This window comes from Plectropomus leopardus, chromosome 19, assembly GCF_026936395.1.
Source record: "Plectropomus leopardus strain MGB_pleo_1.0 chromosome 19, ASM2693639v1, whole genome shotgun sequence".
Taxonomy (NCBI): Eukaryota; Metazoa; Chordata; class Actinopteri; order Perciformes; family Serranidae; genus Plectropomus; species Plectropomus leopardus.
This window is the reverse complement of record NC_142194.1, coordinates 21,216,692-21,244,605: the sequence shown is the minus strand read 5'-3', so window position 1 is coordinate 21,244,605 and position 27,914 is coordinate 21,216,692. Positions and strand designations below refer to the sequence as shown.

At 40.2% G+C, this 27,914-nt stretch overlaps 1 protein-coding gene across 1 annotated transcript; it reads right to left on the bottom strand.

The window, feature by feature from the left end:
* ubald1a (UBA-like domain containing 1a) lies at positions 1-27,914 on the bottom strand. Its single transcript, XM_042507862.2, has 3 exons — positions 27,640-27,914; positions 27,061-27,120; positions 1-3,104 (listed from the first exon to the last, which is right to left on the bottom strand). The coding sequence occupies exons 1-3, from the start codon at positions 27,745-27,747 to the stop codon at positions 2,781-2,783; spliced, it is 492 nt and encodes a 163-aa protein (XP_042363796.1). The 5' UTR covers positions 27,748-27,914; the 3' UTR covers positions 1-2,780.

The following is a 27,914-nucleotide window of genomic DNA, read 5'->3' as shown; positions in this document are numbered from 1 at the left end:
TCAGGTTGACATACAATATTTATTTAGGTTCACAAAAATGATAAGTTAATTATCAGGTAGTCCACAAATATTGTGGGAATGGTCTCATACAGTCATACAAGTGGGGAAACATACATGAGAAACCATTTAGGAACAGGCCCACCCAGAAACACTCTGATTTAACCAAATAAAGTGTGAAGCATGGGAAAAGAATGAACTCAAACATTAGTTTAGTCTAAATAATAAAAAAGGAAGTTGCTCTTTTATTCATTATATCCATAACATCTCCAATCATCTTTAAGAAAAGACCTTCACCTATTCAAAATATCTCTTCTTACTCTCAAAAAAATCAAATCAAAACTAAAAAAGGGGCAGACCCTGTGTTTAAAATATTGCCGTATGTCAGGGTCGTCCCTGAACTGTCCCTCAGCAATATCAGTGGACCAGGGACCGGTCGAAACAAGAAACCTAAATGTTGTAAAAACCCATCTGTGTGATAGTTTATACATCTTAAAGTAGACTGTAGTGTCCCCAAATATGTAGTGGGTTTCTCAAAGCTGCCCCTCACCCACTGTCTTCTTGTTTCTCAAATCTCAAGAGACATGTCCAATTTGTCCTTCACAGTGAGATGCTGCTGATTTGTTGAGAAACACTCATCTGTTGCATCTTTATTAGCTCTGGGACCCACCACCCCGCCCTCCTCTTTAACTCCACCCCCTCCCATAAACACGTCTTGACTGTAGTCTGCATTTAAAGGTGGACGACATCACAGCTCCATAGATGTATAACAATAGCTAGGTACCAGATGCCAAGATGGTGCTTATTCATTTCAATACAGTTGCTCCCTTGGCGTATAAAAAAGTTTTCTGGCGTCCAAGTTGAAAATGTGCAGTAGTGTTTCACCCACTGGGCCCGCACCCGTCATTGTGATGACGTCACTGGTATTTAAATTTCTCCGCTGGTGTAAAGTTTTACAAATATAAAACCTCCATGGATCAAAAATTCAGAATATAAAGAGTCAGAATGAATCTTGCAGTTGGAGGTGCGCCGTCAAAAGTTTTACAAACGTCTCTTTTTTAAAAGGTGGTCTATGGTGACGCCTGGGCCGCAGGGGATTTTTTTCACTGCAATATTGCAAGTGACCAAGAGGGAAAAATGGCTGCGGGGCTAAGCAACATTCCCGGGGGAAAACTTTTGAATCCTAGGACAGCGAAGGACTGACCCGCCTTACTGTACCTCTGATTTACTAGTACTCGCTGTCTTCATTGGCTGGATTGGCAAGGTTTAGGCAAGAGGAGTGAAATTGCTAAAGGTTAGGGTAAGAAGGTCAAGGTAAGCCAATCAGAGGGAGAGTAAAGCAGAGTAAGGGGGGCCATACCTTCCCTCTCCTAGGATTCACAACTTTAGACTGTATGTATATTCTTGTGGTGCTCCAGCTCCAAAAATAAAAAAAATCAGTATGTGGCAGTAGATGTTTTAATGACAAATAAATGTGTAGGAAACCCTGATGGCGCTGCTCTTGATCAGTCACATGTATGGGCGGGAACTTGAAACAGCGGAAAGCACTATAGCACAAGACAGCAGCATATATTTTGACTTCCCGGAGACGTGTCGTCCATATTTATATCCAGACTACTATGGTCTCGACCTCATGTATGTTTGCTACAAAAGATGTTACACGTTATGAACACATCATGCAAAGTGGCAATTCTGTTTACAAAGATGGAGTCGTGTTTTTTTTTTCTTGTTTTAAATCTGTAGCTGCGTTTGATTCACTCTTTCCCAATTGAAAAAAAATCCTGAAGTCCCACCCACTTTCAAAACCACCTCCCTTAAACTTTCAACAAAAACAGAACAATTAGCATCATAAACAATATTATATTAAACCATGATTTCTCATTTTTCTTGTAATAACAACCCAAATCTCCAGAAACAAAGTGGACAGTTGTAGTCTGGTTTCAAATGGTGTCAGGAGAAGCCGTCACAGCGAGGATCAAACCTGCTGACTTTAAGAAAAAACCTTTAAAAACGTCCTGCGGCGGCAACGGTTGGTTTAAGAAGAATCCCTGATTGGCTGAAAGAAGTCAGGTGACCACCAGGTGAGGTAAGAAAAGTCCCACCTTTGACGATGGGGATGACAGTATGGAGGTGTGTCCTCTAAACGCTAATGTGTGTGTGTGTGTGTGTGTGTGTGCGTGAATATGTGTGTGTGTGTGTGTGTCTGTGTGTGTATACATTTTTGATTACAAACCCGCTCACATGCGTACACACTCACTCTCAAGTGCGTGTTGATTTTTGAGTTCAAAACACTGCATCGCCAGTTCCTCTCTCCTCATGCAGCACAGAAACACAGAACACCAGTGGAGAAAAAACACCGGCTGAAAAGATGGAAAAAAAAAAATAAAAATAAAAACTGAAAATTAAGTTTGCTGCCTTGAAAGTCCTTGAACATCACATAGAATCCTTGGGCGTGACAATTCTTTAAAAATTTCTGGGTTTTTTTAAGTTCAATAATATTTCTCTTATCTATGCATTTACTTAGGAAAAACTAACAAAGATTTCGCTCCTCTCTTATTACTATGTGTGTGCGTATCTCTCTTTTTTTTTTTTTTTTTAGAATTTTGTTTGCATTGGTTTCCTCCTCGTCCTAAATTGTCCAGTTTTTCTTGGTTTGCGTAGTTTCCATCCGTCTTTTGGAAAAAAGAATTTTCTACCCATTATCATATCCCACCCTCCCCGCATTCATCCCATCCCTCCCTGGGGGGGGAGAAAAGGGGGGCTTCTCAGTCCCATGCTGCCCTTCATCTCTCTGCCTCCATCGCTACACTGGCCTTCTGCTCAGCGCCTGCATGGGGGTTCACACCCGTGGGCCAGGCGGGGCAGGGCTGCGTGGGGGGCTGCCCCTGAGTCCAGAGTCCCTGTTGAGGCTGCGGCACATTAGGTACATTTGGTGAGAACCCCCAGTTGCCAACCTGGGGGGGTGGGGGTGAGGTGGCCATGGAGGCGGCCATTGGACTGCCGCCGCTGCCGCTGTTGAAGCTCTCCGACGCCTTCAGCCTGGAGAACATGGTCAACGCGTCCGGGAAGTTGGGGGGCGTCGCTGGTGTGTTGGCGGGGGTGCACATCTGAGGATGAGGAGGGAGAGACAATCATTAATGCATGCTCTAATTTGTGTTCTACACACCATTATATCTGACCACGGCTACTTCTGTCAAAGAAAGGAGCTGAAAACACGTTAAATCAGCATGAAATAAATCAATGTTGATAATTAGTGAATTTGTATCAAAATTAATTTTCCAAGCAAAAATATCCCAAAGGTTTCAGCAACTCAGACCAAGAAAACTGGCTAGTTTTCTTGGTCATCGATGACAGTAACTTGAATTTTTCAGTTTTTTCAATTTCCACCGGCAACATGTCGAACAATAGGTTAATTTTGCTGCTCTTCAGTTTACTGCACTGCACTCCACTGAGGTCTGGCAGGAGCTTGCAAGCTAAAAGCACGCAAACTGTTACAACGCCAACAAGAAAATAAAATAAAGATCAAAACATTGAAATTCTCCGTCCTCTTAATGGACAGCACGTTGAAATGCAGCAACAAAACTCACTGAGTCAATGTAGCACCAGACTTTGAGGAAAGGCCTCTTGTAGTTTATGCTTTTTGCGTTCTTAAAAATTAACTTGTTGGTTACTGGTTAATGGGTATCAGCCTATCAAGAGCAAAATTAACAGATACAGTCATCCCTAATTGCAAAAAATAACACACAAAAAACAATTTATTTCAGGGTGCAGGTTTTGCTGTCTTTAATTTTTATATATTAAAGAGTGGTTGCCACTGATGGCAACCCATTTCACATATTCATTAACCATTGACCTATAAAATGTCAGAAAACAATTAAAAAAACAATAAATGCAAGGTTTTTTGGTTTTGTTTTTTTCACGTTATGTTATGCACTGTTGATGTTACGAATATGAGCTGGACCCCAGGAAGAAAAGTAGCAAGCATGCTTTAGCTATTGGGGATCTTAAATAAAACAAAGTTAAACTAAGCAAATTAATCAATAATGACTTTTGACAGCAGACATGTACTAAGCTTGCTGCTTTCAGCTGTGGATTATACCGTACTTGGAGGACAACACAGTGAAATATATTGTCTTGAAGCTGCTGCACTATATTTTGTTTTATTGAGACTACTATCAGTGGAGAAACTGGCATGTTTTTTCTTCTTGTGTGATGAATTTCTGCCAGTATGACTGCTGACTTTAACCATAAAATGATGAGGCTATAAAGAAGTTTTTGCTCTTTTGTAACAACAGAACGACACCAAAACCTAGTTATACTCCAAACACTGCTGAAGTAGAAAAATGTTATGAGCTGTCAAAACTGGTTAGTTATCTTCAAGAAAAGTGGTCAAACAGCAACAAGTAGTGTGACTACAGCAGCGTGCATCATGGGGCACAAAGGGCAGTTTGAAGCAGTGTTTAAAGACAGATATCGCTTAACAGGAAGCAATCAGTTTTGTATAACCGAAGGGGAATTTAGGGGAATCCCATGCACTCTTTGCTACCCCCAGAGGGTTCTGATGATGACGTCTCACTTCTTTGTTTATATACACTTCCTGTTCCAACTATAATATAGCATTTAACCTGATTTGGCAGGCTACATAAACTTGTCACACAGAGTTAAAGCTAATGTTGCTTTCTGGACACACAAGTAAAACTACAAGTCTCCTTAATATATCCCCAGTGCTTTAGCCTGCTCCAACCCTCCTTTGTGCCAGCGCTGTTATTGTTCTGCTGCCAGGAGTTCCTTTAGTGGCGCCCACCCCGAGCATGCCAAAAGCAACACTCAACCTACCACCTCGCAGCTAACGAGCCATGTGAACAACATGTTTGGCTGCTCAGAGGCCTTCATCATCGTCATCCTCACTATCACACAGCTCCATGGCCTGCTTCCTCCTCTGAGTCCCCGTCCGTTCGTGACCAGGAAAACAACAACCTGCTGTATTCCAAAGGGACGCAGAGGTGGAGCAATGTTTCAGCCAGGAGGCTTGTCATCTAAAAATAAGACCCTGGGCTGAGAGGCCAACAGGGCAGGTACCTACACGACAAAATAACTTGAAATTGCCACAACAATGGAGAAAAACAGCTTGGCAATTCCCGTTGAAAGACTTTTGTGTAACACAATAGAAGATTATGCAGAGATTGAGGATCTTGGTGGGTCATTATTTACAAGAACTATATTCCTTTTGATTTATTCCCTATCCTATGCCTGGTGGAAAATATTACACCAAACTACCTTTAGAGTTATGGCAAATTAATAATTCCTCACATCTGCAAAAACAAAAATCTCCAGAAACACAAATTAAATGTTGTCAAATGTCAAATGTCAAATGTTGTCAAATGTTTACAGTATTCTTGTCAATTCGGCGTCAATATCATCTGTAAAGATAAACTGCATTCGTGAACAAACTTGATGTATGGAACTGTGGGAGTGAAAGACAAACGTTTGAGAAATTAAGATTTCTCATTAAAATCAGTGCTGGTTGATGAATCAGACACACAAATTGAATACCAACTGTTGTTCACTCTACAACTATACCACTTTATCCTCCTTTTTCAAAAGAGGATAGAGACATGTTTACGGTCTTGCTCCTCCCCAGAGTCCCCTCCATGTTTACTGTCTGCCTTGTTTGCTGCTTCCTGTTTGGTGCTGCAGAGAGTGCAGCTATTGGTTGTTGACTATGTTAATGCTATTGAACTTCAGTATTTGCATGAGCCAAGACTAAGTAGAATTACCACTTTGTGGTTGTTTTTCTATGCAAACCGGTCAAGCTGCAGTTATAGTTTGCATCCATGTCTGTGAAAAAAATGGATGCTTCACACACAGATAATTTATGCAGTCAGCGCAGTTTCAAGATGTGTCACAAATTCAGTATGAGTAATGGCTAGAAAAATGCAGAAATGCAGAGAAGTTGACATTTGACCTTTTGGAAAAAAAATGCATCACTCCATCATTTGATCCTATTAGACATTTGTGTGAAATGTCATCATACTTGGTGAAAGAATTCTTCAAAGATTATTTTTTGGGCTTTCATTGCCTTTTAATTGACAGGACAGTGAGAGTGTGAAAGGGAAAGAGAGAGAGTGGGAGACATGCAGCAAAGGGCCGGGGCCGGATTCAAACCCGCAGCTGCTGCAGCGAGGACACAGCCTCTGTACATGGGGCGCCGCTCTATCCACTGAGCCATTCGGTGCCCCGGTGAATGAATTCTTGAGTTATGATCACAAACGAGTTTTGGCAGGTCACAGTGACCTTGACCTTTGACTTTCAGCAATCAAATTCTAATCTTCTAGTTATTTTTTTAGTCCAGGTGGATGTTTGTGCCAAATTTAAGGAAACTCACCCAAGGCCTTCTTGAGACATTACATTCATGAAGTGCAACAGACAGTGTCACAGTGACCTTTGACCACAAGATTCTAATCAGTTCATTTTCCTGTCCAAATGGACATTTGTGCCAAATGTGAGGAAATTCCCTCATGGCCGATCTCAGCTACTGCTAGCACAGATGCATAAAAAATGACTTGAGACAGCCTGGGTTGAGTTTTATGACCACTTTAAACTCAATGATCAAGATCACGGGGGTGCACATCACCAGAGGAAAAACTTTCAAGTTTTTATTGTGACAGTAATTTGTCAGTGACATTGAAATTGCTTGAAAAGTTGTTTGAGGTAAGCATAAGATATTTTTTTTCTTTTGTTTCAATTACAGCTGGCATGACTGATTTTGTTGTTGCATTCAAATTAAATCAGCTTCATTAATCGTCTATTGTTACTTCATTAACCACTTCTGGCCTTAAATCTTCCCCTGAGCCTCTTCAAAGATAGATTTCAACACTGAAGCAATGTTCCGATAACATTTTCCACTTTCTACAGATACATTGGTTAAATGCTACATTGTTTGTTTAAGGGGGGGTCATTTTCTGGAATTGGGAGTCATCGGCTCCATGAATCAACTGTGGGCAACAGCAGCTGCAGTCACACATGATGAGCACTGGGAAAAAATGTTAACATGCTGAAAAGAAAAAAAGCTCAAGAACAACATTCCCTTTACAGACAGCCAGAACTCCGTCTGCCCCGCAGTATCTAATCTACCCTTGGCTCCATCACCCAGGATGCTCAGATTGTGACACGCAACAGCGGGACAGGAACACCATTCCTCCCTCGGGGGTGTAATCGGACCACTTTGCCCCCTAAAACTGCTGCGGCGTGCAGGTTGGTCCTGCAGCGTGAAGCCAGACCGAGTGAGCAGTACTCAGAGTGGCATGCTGTTATGAAAGGTGAGTGTGTCCACTGTGCACTCTGACAGGAAACGCTGGCTCATGTCTCTGAGGCCATTTCCTGTGGTAAAAAGACACCCTGGAATGCTGAAGTGACCTCTGTGATCCTTCCTGTTCCTGGTGGGTGGATTTCTTAAACCTTGTGACCAGTTAAGAGTCCGTGTGACCGGTGTTCATGTAGAAAACAATAGATGAGGCCTCAGGAAAGTAATCTGCTGACACATGACCTTTCTGGTTGTCCACTGGGACCTTAACATTGAACTTACTCATCTATAGACACATGAGCAGGTACAAATATAAACCTTCAGTCAGCTCAGAGATGTAACTTTTCACCTCATATTTATTTTTTGGCTTTTGCTTCACTGAACAAAAATGTTAACACATTTTTGTTTTTCCTCCCATTTTTAAAGGTTTAAAGATCCAGGTTAAAGATCAGAGACTTTTTATGCACTCAGTATATTTAATTCTCTCAAATTTTGGCTCAAGACTGTAAATATTTGTGTCAAATTTGAAGAAATTCCTTCAAGGAGATCTTCAGATATTGCTTTCACAAAATGAAATGACTACAAGGTCACCATGACCTTGACCTTGGACAATCAAAATCTAATTAGCTCATCCTTCAGTCTACTGGAAAATATGTGCCAAATTTGTAGAAACTCCTTCAAGGTGTTTTATTATTCAATTTTCAAGAATACGGATAAGGTCATGGTGGCCTTTAACTTTGGCCACCAAAATCTAATCAGTTCATCCTTGAGCCAAATTTGAAAAAATATCCATAGAAGTTTTCTTGAAATATTGCATTCACATGAATGAGACAGACAAGGTTAAAAAGACCTTGACTTTTGACCACCAATATCAGTACGTACGTACGTACAGGCGGACTTCCTGAAAACATAATGCCTCCAGCAAAAAGGCATAAACACACACTGACTTCAAGACAATTGCTGACATGCTAACTAATTTCTGTGTTTCAGGAGTCATTCCTGGGGCTCTCAAAACTTGTGAAATTTGTGTAATTTTGTTGTGTGATCAAACTGTACATTTGACACAGTAAGGTTGGTTGGCTGTACTGCCAAATTTACAGAAATAAGACACAGCCTTTTTTTGTGACCATCCCAAGACACACCTGTGTAGTAATACTCTTGTTTTATCAGCCACACCTGTCAGGTGGACAGAATATCTTGGAAAAGGAGAGGTGCTCACTAATGCTGAGATTAAAAGAGAAATAAATCTACTGAGTGCATAAAAATGTCAGATCTTTAACTTCCACCTGTGGAAAATAGGAGCAAAACAAGTGGTAAAAATGTTGTTCATTATATTCTGCAGTGGACTTAAACAGGAAAAACAGGAGAGGGAGGCTGACGACAACTTTCAACACCATGTTTTTTGTCTCACAACTGCCCACCTCTCACTCCTCTGCTCATTTAATAACACAACACACCTCTAAAGTGTCGGCATGTGAGTGTTTGTCTTTGCAGGGGACCTTGGAAAGAGTCAGAGACGTAGACGGTATCGACCCACAGGGAAGAGGATCTGCTCCAAAGACACGGCTTCTCTGCCAGGCTGTCTTGAGTTTGGATCTGACTGCTTATCAGACACTTTGTCACTGACTTTGTCACTGACTGCCTCCACATACATACAAAGAGAAACACTGCATCTTCCACTCCCAAACAAACTAGACACAAATATTAGATGTGCCTCAGGTCTACCAGATCACAAGTGTCACATTCCAGTATTGCAGCACATATTATGAAAGCAGCAGAGGTGAAAACTCCACAGAGATTAAAGCGGTCGCTATGCTGCAGCTCACTGAGGAAGCAGGTTACTGTGTGTTTCGTCTTTGTGCGTATTAAGCAGCCTGGTAGCAGATTAACTCTCGCTGCACTGGGGCAATGTCAGCACGAGCTGCTGAGGACGCTGCGTGCAGACCGAGGCTCAAATCCTGTTGCATGACTGAAGGGCACATGAGCTGCAACGTCAGGGTTAATATTTCATCTGATGACATCACTACCTGTGCGCAGCTTGCATACAAACACACATGTTGACGTTAAGAGTGTCTGCAGAGGGTTTGTAGTTGCAACACATACACAGATACTATAGCAACATTAACGGATGTGAGCACGTGCTCACTGGGAGATCTGTGGAGCTCAGTTAAAGAACGGGCTGCTTGATCGGGAAGAAGGAGGGTTAAATATTTATTTGGGATTTAACAAATTACTAGATGTTGGTCAAAAGACGTATGCACACTATACTTTCTGGTTACTATGTATTTGAACATTTTCCTTACGTGTATATTTTGTAGACTATTCCAATATTTGGTTATATTTGGTTTTCAATTTAGGGATATTTTTTCTTCTTTTTTTTTGCAGAGGATGGATGTGATTTCAATGTTTGTGAGAAAAAATAAACACATATTTCATCTTAGATTTGTTTTCATAGTATGCTCTGTTTATGCTTCACAAGGCTTCATCATGTTATTGTTGTAGGTCTTTCCTAATTTGTAATTAATAATAAAAACTTTCACAATGTGAAATGTCCCAAAAAGTGCACAGAAAGGTCATTAAACTCAACACCTCCGGAGTTTGAGTTGGTCCCTTTCTTCCTCTGGTTACCATGAGGCTGCTGCTGCCATTAATTGTTGTTGACCAATGCTGAGGCTTCGGAGCCCAGATAATTGTATTCAGGACAGCCCTGAAAAATACTGATGAGTTCATCACTCTTAAATAATTTAAAATGAACTTTAAAAATGTGCATTTTAACTGACATTTTACAGAACACCATGCAGTAAAAATAATAACGCAATCATTGATATCCCTGAGTATCAGTCTGGGGTAAGTTTTGACAACAGATAATCCAGCAGAGTTTCTACTTTTTATGACATGTCCTTTAAAAGCATTTTGTAGCTGATATATGAGGTGGTATATATAAATATAGTAGGTTTGATGTATAGCTTTGTTATGTAACATTAGTCCCTGCATGGAAATAAAATGTATGTATGAAAACTATAAAACTGTTCAAGCAGCAGCCATGTTTGACTCCACCATGGATGATGAGAGGTGAAAATATAGTGTACTGCATTGGCTAGCAAATGGTTAAACAAGGCAGTATATATTCTATTGTTTATTCTGTGTGTGAATGTAAGTTCAGGCACAGACAATGTGAGAGGTCTTGCGAGGTAAATTGAGGTTAGTGTGACAGTTAATTGTCTCTAAAACACCGTTGTAATTTGAGAAGCGTCAGCTCGGTTAATCCAAACCCACGTGTGTCTGTAGGCTTTGTTAGAGTTAACAGTCCAACGTGATCATTTGGGAAAATAAGGAATAAAAAAAGATTAACTCCCACTGAGACCAGTACAGAAATGCGCCGCCATGTTGAGAAAACAAAAACTGTGTGTTCAGAAACGTGAGCAGATGTGAGTAGCTGCTGAGGACCTTAAGAGTGATGGACTGTGTGTGTTGAAGTGCATGTAGCAGCAGAAACAACCATTTATTCAAGATATACAGATGGAGAGGCAGAGGGCAACGGCAGACAGTGAGAGTGAGTTTGTGTTCAAAACAGAGCCAACAGAAACAGGGTTTCCATAGCGACTGTTGTTATGAGGAAGCAGCACAGAGCTCCTGTTGACGGGACAGGGCTGAGGCGCTGTGGTCACAGCAGCCCGGCCCTCTCTTCCAGTCTGTTTGCTGAGCCCAGCATGAAGAACGCGAGGCTGACAAGCAGCGACCGCTCCAAACATGCCAGGCCCGGGCCGGCGGTGACGCTCCACCGACCTTAAACACTCCTCCGTTTGTGTTTGTCCACAAACACACAAGTTCTTTCCAGACTAACCGACCACATTCCTCAGAAATATCAAGTGTGTTTGTGTTTGTGTGCATGTGTGCCAAGCAGAGAGGAGAAGCTTTCTGTCCCTCTGCATACTTTGGACGAGGGTCCGTTGAATCTCGTGACCCCGACTGACCTCCACCATATGACGTTTACACCATTCACTCACATCCATCTCACTTCAGCTCTTTGGATGTTTCCATCCAGCTGTCACAGAAATTTTGAGACAGATATTGCAGTGAATGAAATGTGATCTGCTTCATGAAAAAAATACCAAAAATGTCAAATTGAACCCTTTGAACTCTGCAGCAGAAATGGTCCGCCACTGCCTATTTTGGTATTTTTGCTTATCGTGATGTAATTTCCTGGAGTATCTTTGAATAATTCATAAGCCTAAAATCTGTACAACCTAAGCCAAAATGTTGTGTTAGTCAATAAACCATGATAATTGATTAAAATATTAAAATTGTGTAATTACAAGAAAACAGATTTTAGATTTCAAAAAACAGACACACAAAACATACTGATCCAAAAGATTTTCAAATGAAGAAACATTAATTAAATATTTCTTAACACTCCCTAAGCTATTTGAACTATGTACAATATTCCGTTTTAGAAATATGTTCATGTTTAAAGAAAAGAAACTGTCCAAACAGCATTGTTAAGTGTCTTCTTCAAGATCCCAAGAGTGACACGAAGGAACTTAACCAATTATTGCAATCAAAAAAAACCCCAGAAGCCGACAAGTATTTTAGCCTATTTGGACATGTTCTTGCAGTCGAATTTTCTCTTTTGCCATCAGGGCGTTGTTACATTTTCCCTGCCTGTAAGACTGACTGCCAGTCAAATCTTTTATTCCCTTTGCAATTCACCTTTTGGATTGTCTGTAAGTTGTTTGTATTGATTTCACTGTTTTTACTTCTTGATGATCAAACTTAACTTTTTTTTATTTATAGATTGCTTTATTCCACTGAGCTCTGTAGGCGTGCACAATAAGCTGTTCAAACAAATTGCCCCTTGCAGGATTAAAAAAGTCTTCAGATTTCTGATTTTTATAAGCAAAGTGCAAAGGCATTTTCCTCATTTATTTATCTGACGCTACCATGCATATTTGCACGGTTTTGCACCACATATAACAGCACAATGACGTTATTATGTGCGTACAACATAATGACAGGGAAGACAGAAGCCTTAGATTTCTGCTGCAAAAAGAATGAATGCTCGGCTATTATGGCTTTAATTTTACATCGATATTTATACAGGATAATGCAAACAAGGATCTCCTGCAACCGTCTGTGGGATGTCTGTTTTTAAAGGGTTAAGTTAAATTGAGCAAGTTATTGTTGTAAACTTCCAGCTAAAGTTGGACATTTTTATAGTATTGTTTTATTGTATCAATATTTCACAATGTCTGAAAAAATCTGGTGAGACCATCAATTCTTAATTTGTCTCATTGCTTCAAGATTCCTGAGGAACAGCACTTCTGCTGGGAACCAAACTTCTTTCCATCTGCTGTGAAGATGAGTATGAACCTATAACTTCTCTCTCTGTTTTCTCTCCATCTTTCTCTCACTTCCCACTCTTTGTCTTCCTCTCCTCCACTCTGTGGCTTCACACACTCTAAGTCAGCAAACTGTGCTGAGAGATCTGTGAGACACGAGAATCACAGCGAAGCACGCAGCCCGAAACTCACTGTTCAGTGTATCTGGACAAACTGTCTTTAGGACAAACTGCTTTATATCTGAAAGAACACTTGACGCCATAAATCTGACTACAAGCAAAAATGACACTTGTCTGGCACAAAAAGCTGTGTGTGTATCAATTTGTGGACGTGTTTTAAGCCATCTCACAAACCTTTTAAGGTAAGTAAACTGCTATATACCATTTTAATAAAGTAGTAATAATACAGTTAAATGAGGTACTGTTATAAATAGGTTAAATAAAGTACTGTTATAAATAAGGTAAAAGAAGTACTTAAATTAGAAAAGCAGTGTTACAATTAAGTTAAATAAAGAAGCTACTGTTACATAATAATCAAGTACTGTCATAAAAAAGTTACCTAAAATACGGTTATAATAAAGTTAAATAAAGTACGTTTATAATAAGGTTAAATAGAGTAATGTAATAATAAAGGTTAAAAAGAACTGTTGTAATAAAATCAAGAAGTAATGTTACAGTTAAGGTTAATTAAAATAGCTCATGTTACATAAGACATTAAACAAAGTAATGTTGTGATAAAGTTAAATGAACTAGTAATGAGTATAATACATTTAAACAAGGTCCCATTATGATAACGTCTAATAAAGTAGCTACTGTTATATAATAAGTTACATAACAAAAAACAAAGAAATACTATAATAAAGTACTCTTAAAATAAAGTTAAATGAAGTCTTGTTTGTGGTCTGGAGCGAGTATAATCGATTTATCACCCACCCCCATACTAAATTAAGTTTGAGAAAAAAATAGTTTTTTAAAAAAGGTGTCGGTGCTGGATCTATGGGAGGATTCTTTGGTTCCACCAGCATCATGTCTGGACTAGTCTTGGGTGCATTCACGTCATGAATGTTTATATGCATTCTGAAATATTCAGCCCTTTTGTTTGGTTTGTTTGGGCATGTGAGAACAATGCCATTCAAACCTGGCAACACTAACAATGCAGCTCTCTGTCCACTTCAAGAGAGCTGCAGCACAGAATGTTCGACCTGACAACTGGCATCTACCCCAAAAAGAAATGTTTTATGGGGAAAAGTGGATGAATATTGACCGAGGCAAGAACTACCAGACAAATGGAGGTTAAACTTTGTCTCCTGGTGGTATGAAATACCACCTCAATACATTTACTTACTGGAAAACGGCACAGATTAGTCCATCATGATGAGTAAAGACGGGAACTGGAATTTAATGTTTCGTCAACTTGCTTCCAAAATATTTAAAACATGATGGTTTACCAAAACTCTGTCCAGTAAACAAGTTTGAGTCTGTGTGGCATTCGGGGCCTGATTTACTTTAATCTGGCAGAGAAAATCTTAATAAACTACAAACCAGGGTGCAACAATTCCATTTATGGATTGTACATTAGACAAACTGTAGATGTGATGCAGTCTAATGCCACTGTTGTTCCTTAAAGAAACAATAAGGCTGATTCAGACTGATGCCCTCTGAGGACTAAGGACATGGCGGCTAACAGAAGAAATGAGTAAAAACAGGGAAAGAAAAAGGCAAAACCAACAGATTGAAGGTAAACAACACAGGAGCCAGAAGGAAGGATGGAATAAAGGATAGAAGTCGGGATGAATAAACCAACGCTGAATTAACTGTTCATGATTCTGCCTGTTAAATGTTTAAACAGGGACTGTTCTTACGGCGTGTATGCAGCCGAGCATTGCTCTTTCTGTTTAGAAGCTGAAGCTCTGCGGTTGGATCCAGACGACCCACTATGTCAGCCCCGAGAAGGATAATACGCAATTAATAAAAAATTCCTACATGTAAATAATAACAGATGAATTGAATGTGTATGCTTGAAAAATCCAAATAGATATTTGGATGTTTTTAATGATAGGCTAGCCGAAATTGAATTAAAGAAAAAAATAGAGGTAAAAGAGGCCCCTTTGACATTCTTTCATATTCTTATTTTACATACTGTTCCCAAGGTATTGATTATAGCTGAGTAAAAACCTTAAACTTTAACAAATTATTTAAATATAAACTACAAATTGTAGTTTGTTTCATAAGAAGAGCTAATTGTTTGGAATAGAGTGAGCATTAACTGTTCTTATAAATAGAGCTGGGAGGCACAGAAAAAATCCAATATTAGGATGTTTTTGACCAAATACCTCTATATTGATATTGTATTGATATTGTAGGGTTGATCATAAGTGCTTTCACAAAATATTCTTGATTATCAGTAAAGTGGATATAATGACTAAGGGCTCAGTTATACATGTGTTCATTTTGCCCATTTCTGTGCGCGTTTTTTCAAAGAGGGATGGATGGATCAGAGCAGAGCCACCACAGATCATGGAGGCAGGGGAGCGTAGTTCAAGTGACACACTGACAGAGGACAGAATAAATCAGTAATATAGTGAAAGTAATTCTCCGTCTGCATGTGGCGATGTATTTAATGACCTCACAGACCATCACCATCTGCAACACTGCCTCCATTTAAAGGTACATTATTACGACCTCCACCACCTTCGCCTCATTTGTTGTTGGCTGTATCTATGGCAACATAAAGGACACAGAAATTTGAGGAGAGTGAAATGGAAGTATCTATTCTCATACTTAGAGGGAGTGTAAATGAGCCTTTAGTGGGTAAATACAAATAACAGAACTGCTACAGCTGTCAGGTAAGTTCAGAAACTTACATCACTTTACTGTAATGCCTTTAAAACCAGGAAGAGACAACACAAAAAAAATAGTTCACGCAATATCACAACACAATATCTATATGTTATTTATATATTGCCTAGCTGTACTTATAAAACAACTGATGGCTTAATATGTTGACAAATTGATAATACTTATACAAATTCTTCTACTCTATTCTTCTATCTGATTGCTACGCATCAAAAACTGCCCTTCATTTACACATGTATCAGTGGATCATAACAACAACAACATGACATCTAAACCAGACAAACAACTGTGTGTGTGTTTTATTATCCCATCACAGCAGGAGGTGACAGTCAGGTTTTATGGGAGTGGCTGGAACTAAATGTTTCTGTCCCGAACTAAATAAAGCTTGACAGGTGCTGCTGAATATTTCAAGTTAATGTCCTCCCCTTCCCCTTCCTCACCTATGACCCCTCACTCCTTTGACCTTACCCAGCTCCCAGCAGCTGATTGCTGAGCCATTTATGTGTGAGTTAATATTATATACACAAGGACAAGGCTGGATTTGTGCTCACGAGGAACTCAGTTGATCATTAGCTCGGCTATGCTCTGTTTTCATGTGAATCATCACACGATTTAATACGGGGAGAAGACTAAGAAACGAAAAAAGAGGAGCGATGACAGAAAGAAACAGAAAGCAGCAGAAGATGGGAGAACTGGGACTGAGTGGATCAGTGTTGTGTTTGACCAACACTGCACTGCTCTCAACAATAGCTAACAGGCTAACAATAGGTGTTCAGTGGCCCACTCCTATCTAGAAAAAGGAGTTTGGCCTCACGATTGGTAGCAGTCTGGCAGCAGAAACTACTGGGCCAAAGGTCACCGTGAGGGAGAATGAAACCCGATTACCATGCAAAGACTCAGCATGCCAAAAGATAGCTTACTTCAGGTGACGAACACACTGCAGATCAAAATTTTCTTTAACCTCGTCTGCAACATATATTTTAAGTTTTATAATCACGGTCAGTATCAGTCTGAACCACTGAAAACATTCACACAGGAATTTTGTTTGAAAATTTGAAAATTAGAGATCTAATGAAGGAAGTGAAAAGCAGAAGTAAGACAGGATCAAACAAGGACTGGTGAGCAATCAGCTGGGGCCACATAATTAAACAAATATGAATCATGATTTGTGCTTTCCACAATTAAATGAACATGATCAAATGGGATATCGATGTTTTGAATGTGTTCTCTGCTCATTGAAAACTCTGCATATCAGACCAGGCGCTTCCTAAACTAACAGCAGTCTCCATGTGAGGCAGGATTTATACTTCTGTGTCAAATCTTTACCATACCAATGGCATAGGCTCTGCGTAGATACGTACCATACAGCTTAGTCTGACATGCACTTCCCCACACGTTATGTATACGTCCTCCTGTATATTTCCTCCTGTATATTTCTGTAAGCTGAAAACCATTTCCCTTTTATTTACTTTCATTTCAAAAGATAAGCAACAATAAATTATTAAGACAATAATTAAGACAATAAAGCCCCTGCACAGTGGTGTTTTTATTACTGTGTGTGATTTATCCTGGCTTCAGCAGAATGTGACCATGTTGTATTTTGGGGGAAAATGTGTCCAGCAAAAAAACAAGTGTTTTGTCTGTGAATGTTGGGAGTTACAATGAAGCCAACTTTTGTGCATGTGTTTAACAGACTAGTGTTTTAAGATGCGACAGACAGACTCACCATATACAGTATATGGATATATATATATAAATGCTCATAATGGCAAAGGCCACAGCAATGGCTCTGCGTGGAGCTGATCCACAATTATTAAACCAAGAAGAGCTGTCTGCAGTGCAGCCTGTGGAAAAACTTTCCTGACTGTTGCCACTGCAAAACGAAAATTGTCCGTCATCAACAATCATTATCTGTTGTTTGAAAGTATTTCAGATGTAGGAAAGAACAAATCACATCCAAAGTTTAACTGCCTGAAAAAAAAAACAAAAAAAAACAGCGACTAACACCTATCACTGGAAGATGCATGAAATTCATCTGAAAAAAATCCGTATTTTAAGTCTTACTTTCTTACTGATTAATTTTTAGTTAAAAGTTTTGGCACAATTTGATTTATATTTGTCCTCTTGAAGATGTACTGTGAATAAGGATCTTAATGCAAAGATTAGGACATTACCAAGCATGTAGCACAACATGAAAGTAAAATGCTGTGAAAGAGCAATAAAAGCATTTTGTCCCTAAAAACAACAAATGATCGTGATGTCAATATTGATCAAAATAATCACGATCACTTCGGCCATAATCGTGCAGCCCTATTATACAGATACTTGTGAAGCTGTCTTTATGCAACAAACAAGGTCTCCACGTGCCGTTTGCGTTTCCTCCTACACAGGCCTAACCCCTGTGTGTGTGTGTGTGTGTGTGTGTGTGTGTGTGTGTGTGTGTGTGTGTGTGTGTGTGTGTGTGTAGTGACTCCAAGAATCAGTGTGAAACTCAATCTAACTCCAGCGCTCATAAACACATCTGGTCCTCGCAGCCGTCCCACATGGATTCCCATTCCCAGAGTCCCTTGAGCCAAAGTTCCTCTGTGTGTGTGTGTGTGTGTGTGTGTGTGTGTGTGTGTGTGTGTGTGTGTGTGTGTGTGTGTGTGTGGTTAGGGTTCTGGGAAGCCGTGCTCCTGGAAACATGTAGGGCAACACGCTGGAACATGCAGAGCTCAGGCCAAGCCTCTTCAGATGTGGCTAACTGCTTGGCATAGCTCTACGACACACACGGGTACCGACAACTCCACACACACACACACACACACACACACACACACACACAGGCACTGATGCATTAACAACATTAACAGATCGAGACATGATTAAATTTGAGACACACTGCTTCATGCACACCCACACACACTCATGAAATCAGGCTTCATTACACAGACAATAGGAAAAAACACACCTCATTCTGCATTCAATACACTTCATAGTCTGCAGTGGGACAGAGAGCACCTTGTTTCTTCACAAAGCAGCTCTGTGTTAATGCATCTTCTCCTCTAATACCTGGCATCGCCTTGCTATTAGCCTGTTTCACCTTAAACCTCAAAACAAAAACAGAACATCTTTTTCCTCTTACCTGTAGTGCTATTTATCAATCCACATAGTTTTGGTGTGAGTTGCTGAGTTTTGGAGATATTGGCCATAAAGAAATTTAAAAGCAGGCGCCTGGGCACAGACGGAGCAGTAAAGCGACAGCCGCAGTGAAAGTGAAACTTAACTGTTCATTCTGCTGGGCCTAAAAAATGTCTTATCCTCTCATCCACTGATCTGATCAGATCTGATTGCAATAAACTCTCCTTCTGTTGGAAACACTGATGTCTCTTTCCAGAAATCATGACCCGGTTCCTAAAGATAATCCAAGGACCTTGTTGTGAGCAGTTTCATTGAGGAACTATTTTCTTCCTCCCAAACTACACCCACCAACCGTATCAATGACCAGAAGGAAGCGGGCATCTACTGCTAACTCACCTACTACCACTGACCTGACTAACATTACAGCTTGAGGAGGACAGCATTTTATAGCCCCTTTTATGTTGCCTGTCCAAGGCGGGAATATCACACCATTGTTCCGTGAAACGATGGTTGACTTGCCTTTAAGCCAGCAGGGGAGGTAGTAAAAACAATGTCTGTATAAAAGCATAAGGAAAGAAAGAAGAAAATGGCAGAAAAATAATGTGCAAATAGCTTTTTGCAGTGTGATACTGAATTTTGATTATTCCCAGGTATTAAGCTGTGAGTCAAAGAAACAGGACAATCCAATTACCACGTCCAGGGGAAAACACAATTTTGGTCCTCTACACTTAATATTAAACAGGAATCAGTATAATCTACTCTAAAAAAAAGGAGTTAAACTGACAGTAAGTAAAAACTCAACAACTCTGACTGGGATTCTGTTCAAAATAACATTCCTGTAAACTCAATTCATGACGCAAAATATCTGTGTTCAGCATAAAAAAAAGGATTACATAAACTAGAATTATCAGATTATCAGTAGATGGAATTTAACTACTTGCAAATATTCTGAAAGCAGCTTTAGGTAAATACAATCTCAGCAAAATATAATGATACAATCTTACAATCTTAGATTGGGGGGGCGGACAAAGTTGTCCCAACAGTGCTGAAACGGTCTCTGTATAAACAGGACAGTCTGACAAGCGGGACCATCGTAGGGACATGGTGTGACGTTTTGACGGCGTGTTACGTGAGCAACCCACCACAGGACACTTAAAAAACAGCTAGCAGCAGTTGGCAGCTAACTCAAAGAAAAAGAACAGCCGCTGTAAATGTCCACATATAGGAGCTCCTTACCCCTTGATCAGAGGACGACATCAGCCACCATTTAATAGGGATGCTTAATAATTGTTGATCACATTTTATGTCATTGTAATTATTTATAAAGTGCTGCTAATGTGTATGTTTTATGTCACACTAGAGGGCGACGCTATTGTATTAAACGTCATGCCGCTTTTGTTTTCGCGATGCCAGCATGCTGTCTAACATCATGCTATTTGTTCAGTATAAAAATGCAAAGGATGCGGAAAGAAGGGACTTTGTAGCTCGATAGTGCTATCTGCAGAAAAAGGGCTCATGTTTGCTGTCACAAGCATCAGTCTCTGTAACATGAGTAGAATGCATGAGTGAATGCATCCTTCTAAGTGGTAATACAGTTGGCAGGTGGCGTTCGGGAGAAGGAAAATAGTTCCTCCATGAAATCCCAACAATGTCTGTCCTCTTGAGTTAGCGGGTCATGATTTCTGCTGTGGAGTTTTTCAAATGTTTTTTTTTTAATCTGTTTCCATTATATTGGAGAAAAGGCAGACGTCTCTATGGCCAATATCTCCAACACTTAACAGCTCACATCAAAACTGTCACTGCTAAACAGACCTACAGGGAAGAGGACAAATATTTAGTTTTGGTCATCCTTCCTCACTTGTTTCTATCGATTCCTCGCTGCTACTTAAACTATTTCAGTAGCCGTTATATACTTTAGTCAGCCTTCCTCTATCTCTTGCAGTGTGATGATAAAAAGACAGGGTGTGAGACACAGAGAGAGAAACAGGACTAGACAGTCGTCCATGTTGTCACATGATGATTTATGAAGGTAATTATACCTCTGCTCTTCTGCACGAGCACACCACACACTTCACTCTAACTGAGATCCAACATGGATGAGAAAAGTTAGGATTTCTAAGAATCCTTTTTTAAAAGCCACACCCAGACACCAAAAACCCAATGTTTGCAGTTACCAGAAACACCCCCTCAAAACACACACACACTCTCCTTTTTTCTCCTCCTGAGTGTTTATATTGCCAGGAAACAGCCTTTAAACAACCTCACGCCCACTTTTATCGCTGCCCTGCAGAGCTCAATACTATCCTGCTACGTCACAGTCAGTTGTTACTGAACATTGCCCTTCATTAAGTTTCATTCAACTTGTGTGTGATGCCAGTGACGAACTGCCATTACAGCACAATAAAAAAAAAAGGGTGATCATTCAAACCATGGAGCTGTTTTTTCATGATTCTGTGGGCTGCAAGATGGTGGGCAGGCTGGGTTGAGCTCAGCAGCAGGAGGAAACAGTAAAAGTTCTTCAAATGGATGCAGATGAAGATTACTTAAGCGCCTACTCTCAAGGCACAAAAAAACCCCTCTAAAACCTGCTAACATCTGTTTTTTATTCAATAGGAAGAGTTATAATCAGTGTTCGCAACCACGTCAAATGACTGTAGAAGTCACGGGTATTTATCAACTCCAGATCCAATTGACCTCCATCCACAGCGATGGAAATATAACATACTAATATTAGCCCCTTTACTAGCAAGATGCAATGATTCACCGACACAAAATACTGTACGTCTTTGGCCAAGCAGTGCCCAACATTGTTCACTGGCCTCCATGCTGCTTTCTAATGTTTACTAATTTGTTTTCCAGCCTGTTTGTGATGTTGAATGTGACATATCAGTTTAAAAAAAAATAAACCACACATACTGGTCTCCTGCAGAGCCGTGTACACAGCTCTAGTTGACTAGAAAAGAAGTCTTGTCACCTATTCTTAGCGTGTTTTCCTGTGTTAAATATCACTGCTCTTATATTTTCACATTGCCGGCATGCTGTCTAAAAATTACACACTGCCGCTGATGTTTGGGTCTGTGTAAAAATGTAAAGGCATTATAAAGAAGGGACTTTGTAGCAGCTCTTTAGCACCATCTCTGTGTAGTGGAGGGGCATAAGAATTGATATGAAGCCCAGTGTTTATGCATCCATTTATGGCAAACTATAGGAGTGAAAATGAAGCTTGTGCATGTGCACCCTGTGCCACAAAGATCGAGTTTTATGAAATGAAATCAGGCATAATTTAAGTGTTTCTTTTCTTGCATCAACATATTCCACACACACTCCACTCCAACACATCGCTACTTCACTGCAGGGCTGCTTTTAACATCCATGACTCCGGCAGACATTACACACATGTGAAGCAGGCCTTGTGGCTTTTTTGAGGTCGTTTTCCTGCTTAGTCACATGATGGGGGTCACATGTTTCCAGACAGCAGTGGAAGTAGTCATCCAGCTACTTCCTTCTCTGTGGTCACATGAGGAATCATTCACTTTATATGAGCCCCACATGGAGAGATGTTAATCATGGACACAATGATTTAATCAGTTTAACGCATCAGTATTTGTCCTTTAAACTTCACAGAGAAACATAGTGAACTACTCAAAGAGAGCTGCACTGTCCAGACCTGATCAGTTAAAGGAATACTTGGACAATTTCCAACCAGCTTTCTACCATAATAATGTGTGTAGTATGTGCAGATGAACTGTGATAAACTTCCCACCAGATGATGCAAAACGTATCATACAGCGGAGTTTCGCTGGCTCTCGGGCTGCTGCTCGAACCACAGGCTGCACTTCCACATTTTTATATTGTCTGCCACCACAAACACAGACAGTATAGAAGTGGATCGAGAGAGTGTAATTTCATTCTTAAAATGGGTTTGGCACATTTTTAGAATATGTAGTCTATGAAAACAACAGGGGTACAAGAATGTGTGCATAATATTTGTAAGGAGGGATTAGCATCAAACAGCCAGAAGCAACACAAACACAACTCATGTATTGAGTGGGAAGAACATGCTGACGTGCTGTTCTGGAGTTGGCAACGGCTTTGAGATTTATGCCGAAACAAGACGCTGAGTACGGGGCATGATTATAAAATTCTCTAACAGGAAACATAAACGGCTAATTGAATTCTGGAGTCTCGTGTTTTGTGTCTGTAAACAGAAACAGACAGTTCATGAGGAAGAGAGGAGAGAGCGTGTAAACTGAAGACAAAGACAGTGTGTTTTTAGTTACGCCAGCACCTTTGGCTGTGAAAAGGTCCATTTTGGGTCGGTGTGAGCACTGCATCCTGCACGAATGTGTTGGTGTTAGTGAAGGCAGGGTGGGTGTACAGGAGGAAACTTGACAGAGCAGGGTTGCACAAAACACAGAGCGGGTTGGATAGAGTTTAGGATGTCTATCGTAGAACGTACAGTAGCTTTGTTCAAAATGAAAAGATAAAATCTGTTCAAGATCCATCATGTGGCTGTATGGCTCCCAGTTAAACAGACACACTCAACATAAACACACACAGAGTCAACAACTGAATGCGCATCTGTGCAGAGATTGTAGCTCTTTTACATCATGTGCCAAAACTCAGGCACTCCCCCAGGTCTGGGATTGCTACTAAAATGAAACAATAATGACAAGAGCTTTATGCAAATCCTCCACCTTTCACAGCATTACACAAGACTTAACTGATGAGTAGGCTCTCATTTGATATATGATATACAGTATAAAACAATGCACAAATGATGCTATCCTACCGACTGTTATAAATCCTTACCAGACAAGCCTTGTTTAGAGATATTCTTAAACAACAGTGCTTTTGTATCCAAGATAATTTATCTCCCATGATACCAAAGTCAGACAGGCTCAATAATAATAATTTCTCAAGTCGAGTCCAATGTCACATCAAGCTAGTTTATCAAAAGAGGTAAAAAATAATTAAACACAGGGTTTCCTGCATGTTCATTCATTTATGGTGGCCCGCCACGATTAAAACATCTGCTGACATTTTATAAACAACAGATCAGTTAATTTGGAGAATAATCATTAGATTAATCAACAACGAAAATATTCGTCAGCTGCAGCTGTTGTATACACTCAACCCCAGAGAGTTAGAGGTACACTGCATTCAGCTTCATACACTGTCAGGCCTTAAAAACAAAAGCATACACCAGCTCACTGAACACTATCCATGACCCACATGCCGTCCTAACCTGCCACACTGCCAAGATCTGAGTGTCTACAGGCTATCTGTTGGGGCCGGTGGGGCCAGGGCGAGGCCTCTAGCCAAAATAGCAATCTCAAGGATGAGTTCAGTTTGTGTTGTAACACAAAACAGTGACGCAACAGCATGTGCGACAGAAGCGTAACCTAATGTTAATGCTTAAACCGGAGAGAGAGAGAGAGAGAGAGAGAGAGAGAGAGAGAGAGAGACAGAGAGAGAGAGAGAGAGAGAGAGAGAGAGAGAGAGAGTGAGAGCAAAGTGGATTAGATGTGTACACTGTGGCCTGATAATCTGCAGGAAGGTTGGACACGCTGCCCTACTATAGTACTGACTCACACACAAACACCCACTATGTGCATGCACAAAACGCAATGCACGTTTAGTACGCAGAGACGCATGCACACACTGCCATATGCAAAAAAAGGGAATGTTGCGATTATGCAAGAACATAACAATACCAGCACAAACACACGCAGGTGCTGTGACTTTCATTATCCAACGTCTGCAGCAATCCGCTCGTTTTGGCAAAGAGACGAGAACAGCTTTCTGCGGATTGTTTACTCTCGAAATTAAAGTGAGACATTTCATGAGCTAAATAAAGATGCTCTTGTTTACTGATCACATAATAAAGAAGGACTCTTACTTATAATAAAGATGATCCAGCTCAGCAGCGTGAGCCGTTTCTATGCTGACTGGTGATACTGCAGAGGCTATCAACGCAGACAAGCTCTCACACAATGCAATAAAATTCCTTACTTTCCTCCAGAAATGCAAAACAGTTTTATGACCATTTTTGCCACACAAACAGTTAGTATGTTACACTTAAATGTAGCGCTTCTTAAGACCAAATTTAATCTTTTTTTGTATTAAAGGAAAATATGAATGTCAGTCCTTGTGATATGGCAAATGCTATAAATGCACACACGCACACACGCGCGCGCACACACACACACACACACACACACACACACACACACACACACACACAATGCATCCCAATATTCTTCACTTTCCTCCAGAAATGCAACACTGTTTAGCTCTTTCATGACCGTCTTTGCCCCACCGAGTGTGATCTTTCACAGGGTGTCTACGGGTTTAAAAAAACTCAAATTTAATGCTTTTAAAGACTTTTTCAGAGATTTTCTTTTTTTCTTTTTACAAATTCCATCCAAATTTAAACTTTTTCTTGGTCAAGCCCTGCAGGAATGAATAATGGTTTGTTGCATATATGTGCACAGTTTTGTTTTATGTAGAAATATGATTATTAGAATGAATCAGATTCGTCTCATTTTGCCAACAGGTAAGTTCAAGTATAAAGTAAAAACCCCTGTTGACACCAGATGTCAAATGATGTCAGAAAGATGTTGGACTCTTTCATCAGACAGATGTTGAAATTAAGTTGGAAAGAAACTCAGGTTGATACGACGACTGAATTTAAACTTTATGTCATTTCGCAGATGTTTGGTTTTGTTCTTCACACATCACGACTTAATGTCAATATTCTGCATCTGGCACATGATGTCAGTGATGTTTGGAAGACGTTGGATTTTGGTTACTTAAAAACACAAACCAACAAAATATTAACACTGTTTGTATTCTACATCAAAGTTAGCATTAGAAGTCGTCTGGACATTGAATTTTGGATGCCAGCTGGGTAAACAGTATTATGGTTTAGCGGTGGGATTAAAGGTTTATAACATCTGAAACGCAGACTTTCATGCAGAAGAGCTTGACTCATTTTGGCAAAAAAGAAGGAAAAGATAGTAGACATATGACTTTTAGGACTTAGGGAACAAAGTTAGAAGTTGTCTCTTGTTACAAATATCTCAGTGTTTGACTTCATGACTTTCTTTCTTTTAAGTTCTGGTTGATAAGTTTCTCTTTTGAGCCCAGAAGAAGAGTGGTCGCGACTTTGTTTTTACTGGTTCTGGATTACAGAGATCTCTAGTACGTAAATGCATCTGCACATTGCTTGCACATATTAAATAGTGCATATCACAGCGCACTGAGATTTGTCTCACTCATCACTGTATGCTTTATTCCAGGGCTGGTTCGGCATCTTTGAACTTTTGTAGGCTCAATGGTTGTTTATTTATAAATCCATTCTGGGTAAACTCCCTTCATACATCTGCACTTTGATTGTGCACAGATCTGACGATAGCTATAGTTGGCAATCTTTAGATTTGGTCGTGCTGTCTGTTTCTTGAGCACAGTATGAGCTGCTCTGCACCCTTCACTTAGAATAACATTCAAAAAGATTGGAAATTAAAAGAAGTGGTCTCTCTGACTGATTTTAAAGCTCATACGTACAAAGATGAATGAATCAGTTGGTATTCGTCATTTTGCGTTAATATTTCTACATGTTAATGTATATTCTTTTTTGGGTTTTTTTTTTGTTGTTGTTATAGCTGTTGCTTTCATTGCTAGGTCTACCTTAAAAAAGGAAATTGTTGATCTCAGTGGGACCCACCTGGTTAATGGGTTAAATAAAAAAAAAAAGCTTAATAGCCATAAACAAGGCTTAAGGATTTGCAGACACCCCGTTAAAAAATTATCAATAGTTTCAACCAAGTGGGCTGTTGCTGCATGCTGCCATGCATGCAGCTGCAAACAAAGGCTTGTGTGCTGCCAAAGTGGGCTGCTGCTGCTAAAAGCCCAAATACAGTGTTTCATAACCCGTGTGTGCATGTGTGCAGAGACTCCTGCAGCCCTAACGCCTTCCAGTTTACTCTACGCCTTAAAGTCCCCAATGTATGGCAAAAACAGCCAAATTAGCGAAAGCAAATGTAACTGCTGGAGGCATCTGCCCTCTTCCTGGAATTTTCTTTCTGTGTTACCCAGAAACTGAGGGGCCCTTCCTTCCTTTATGTTGATACAATGAAAAATGAGGAATTTCGTGTATCTATCTCCCTCCCTCCCTCCCTCTCTGTTGAGTGTGGCTGCTGCGGCTGCATGCCTGCCTGTGTGTTTATTTCTGGAAGCTCACAACATGGCCGACATGTGCTTTGTTATTGTTAGTACAACATCATCCCTCTCGGCCTATAAGAGCTGTTTATCCTCCCCCATCCCACCCCAAACAACACGGCAGCCTTAAAGATATAGCTACTAACTTGAAATTAGCTTTGTTATAATGACAAACACAATAAATAGCATTTGGAAAAATAACCAAAGTCCACCTTACACTCACCATTTGATGATGATGGCCATATGGAATATTTGTTTCTTGAAAAAAGGCACTGAGCGCAGTCTGAAACAAAAAAATACACAAAAAATGAATGAGGTTTGACGGCGACGTGTTATGCTTCACATAAACGCATTTAACAATAGCTAGGAAGAAAGAGTCGCTTATTTTTGTAATGGACAACAACAACAACAACAAAAAAACACAAACAATAGAGACAAATAAAAGCGAAATCAATTATATAAAATGCCTCCTTGTTGTAGGCTGGTCGATACAATACGGCGGTCATCTTTATTGCGTAATAGCAGTCGCCGGCCTCGCCTGAACACTGCTGTCATGTGTCGGATTATAGTATTTAATCTAGAGTAAAGTCTAATTGGATGTGCTAGCTACTAGCTGCTAAAAGACACATGAATTTAGTTTAAATGCAGAAAAAGTTGGGGTTCAAAGTGAACCGAATTCTAGCTAACACTTTGTTTTGTGTTTTAAAAGTGACTCCGGTAGAGGATAACGGTCGGTTCAGACATAAACCGACAACCGTGCGGCTAATGCTAACGTTAGCCTGCCAATCATTTTGTGTTTTACCTCGAACTGCCAGTGTGCCGCCTGCAGAAGCTGCTTCGCCTGGTCCGCCGCACAACCCGCCGTCAGGACGAACTGGTTAATCATGACTTGATGTTTGAGTTCATCCATTTTCGACGATGTCCTACGTCCTCGCGGCGGCTCTAAAAACAGACTTTCACGACCGTTTTCTCCTCTCGTTCTTCACTCTGGTTGTATTCCGTCTCTCCGCCTCAGTCGTCCACCATTACAGCCGGTTGAGCAAACACAAATATTTACTGTAGGAGCGGTAGTGGAAG

Excerpts from the sequence above, each read along its gene's own strand:
- ubald1a (XM_042507862.2), bottom strand. The coding sequence starts at position 27,747 with ATGGATGAACTCAAACATCAAGTCATGATTAACCAGTTCGTCCTGACG. Across the intron at positions 27,121-27,639 it reads CGGCACACTGGCAGTTCGAG|ACTGCGCTCAGTGCCTTTTT; the intron begins GTAAAACACAAA and ends TTTTTGTTTCAG. Across the intron at positions 3,105-27,060 it reads ATGGCCATCATCATCAAATG|ATGTGCACCCCCGCCAACAC; the intron begins GTGAGTGTAAGG and ends CCTCATCCTCAG.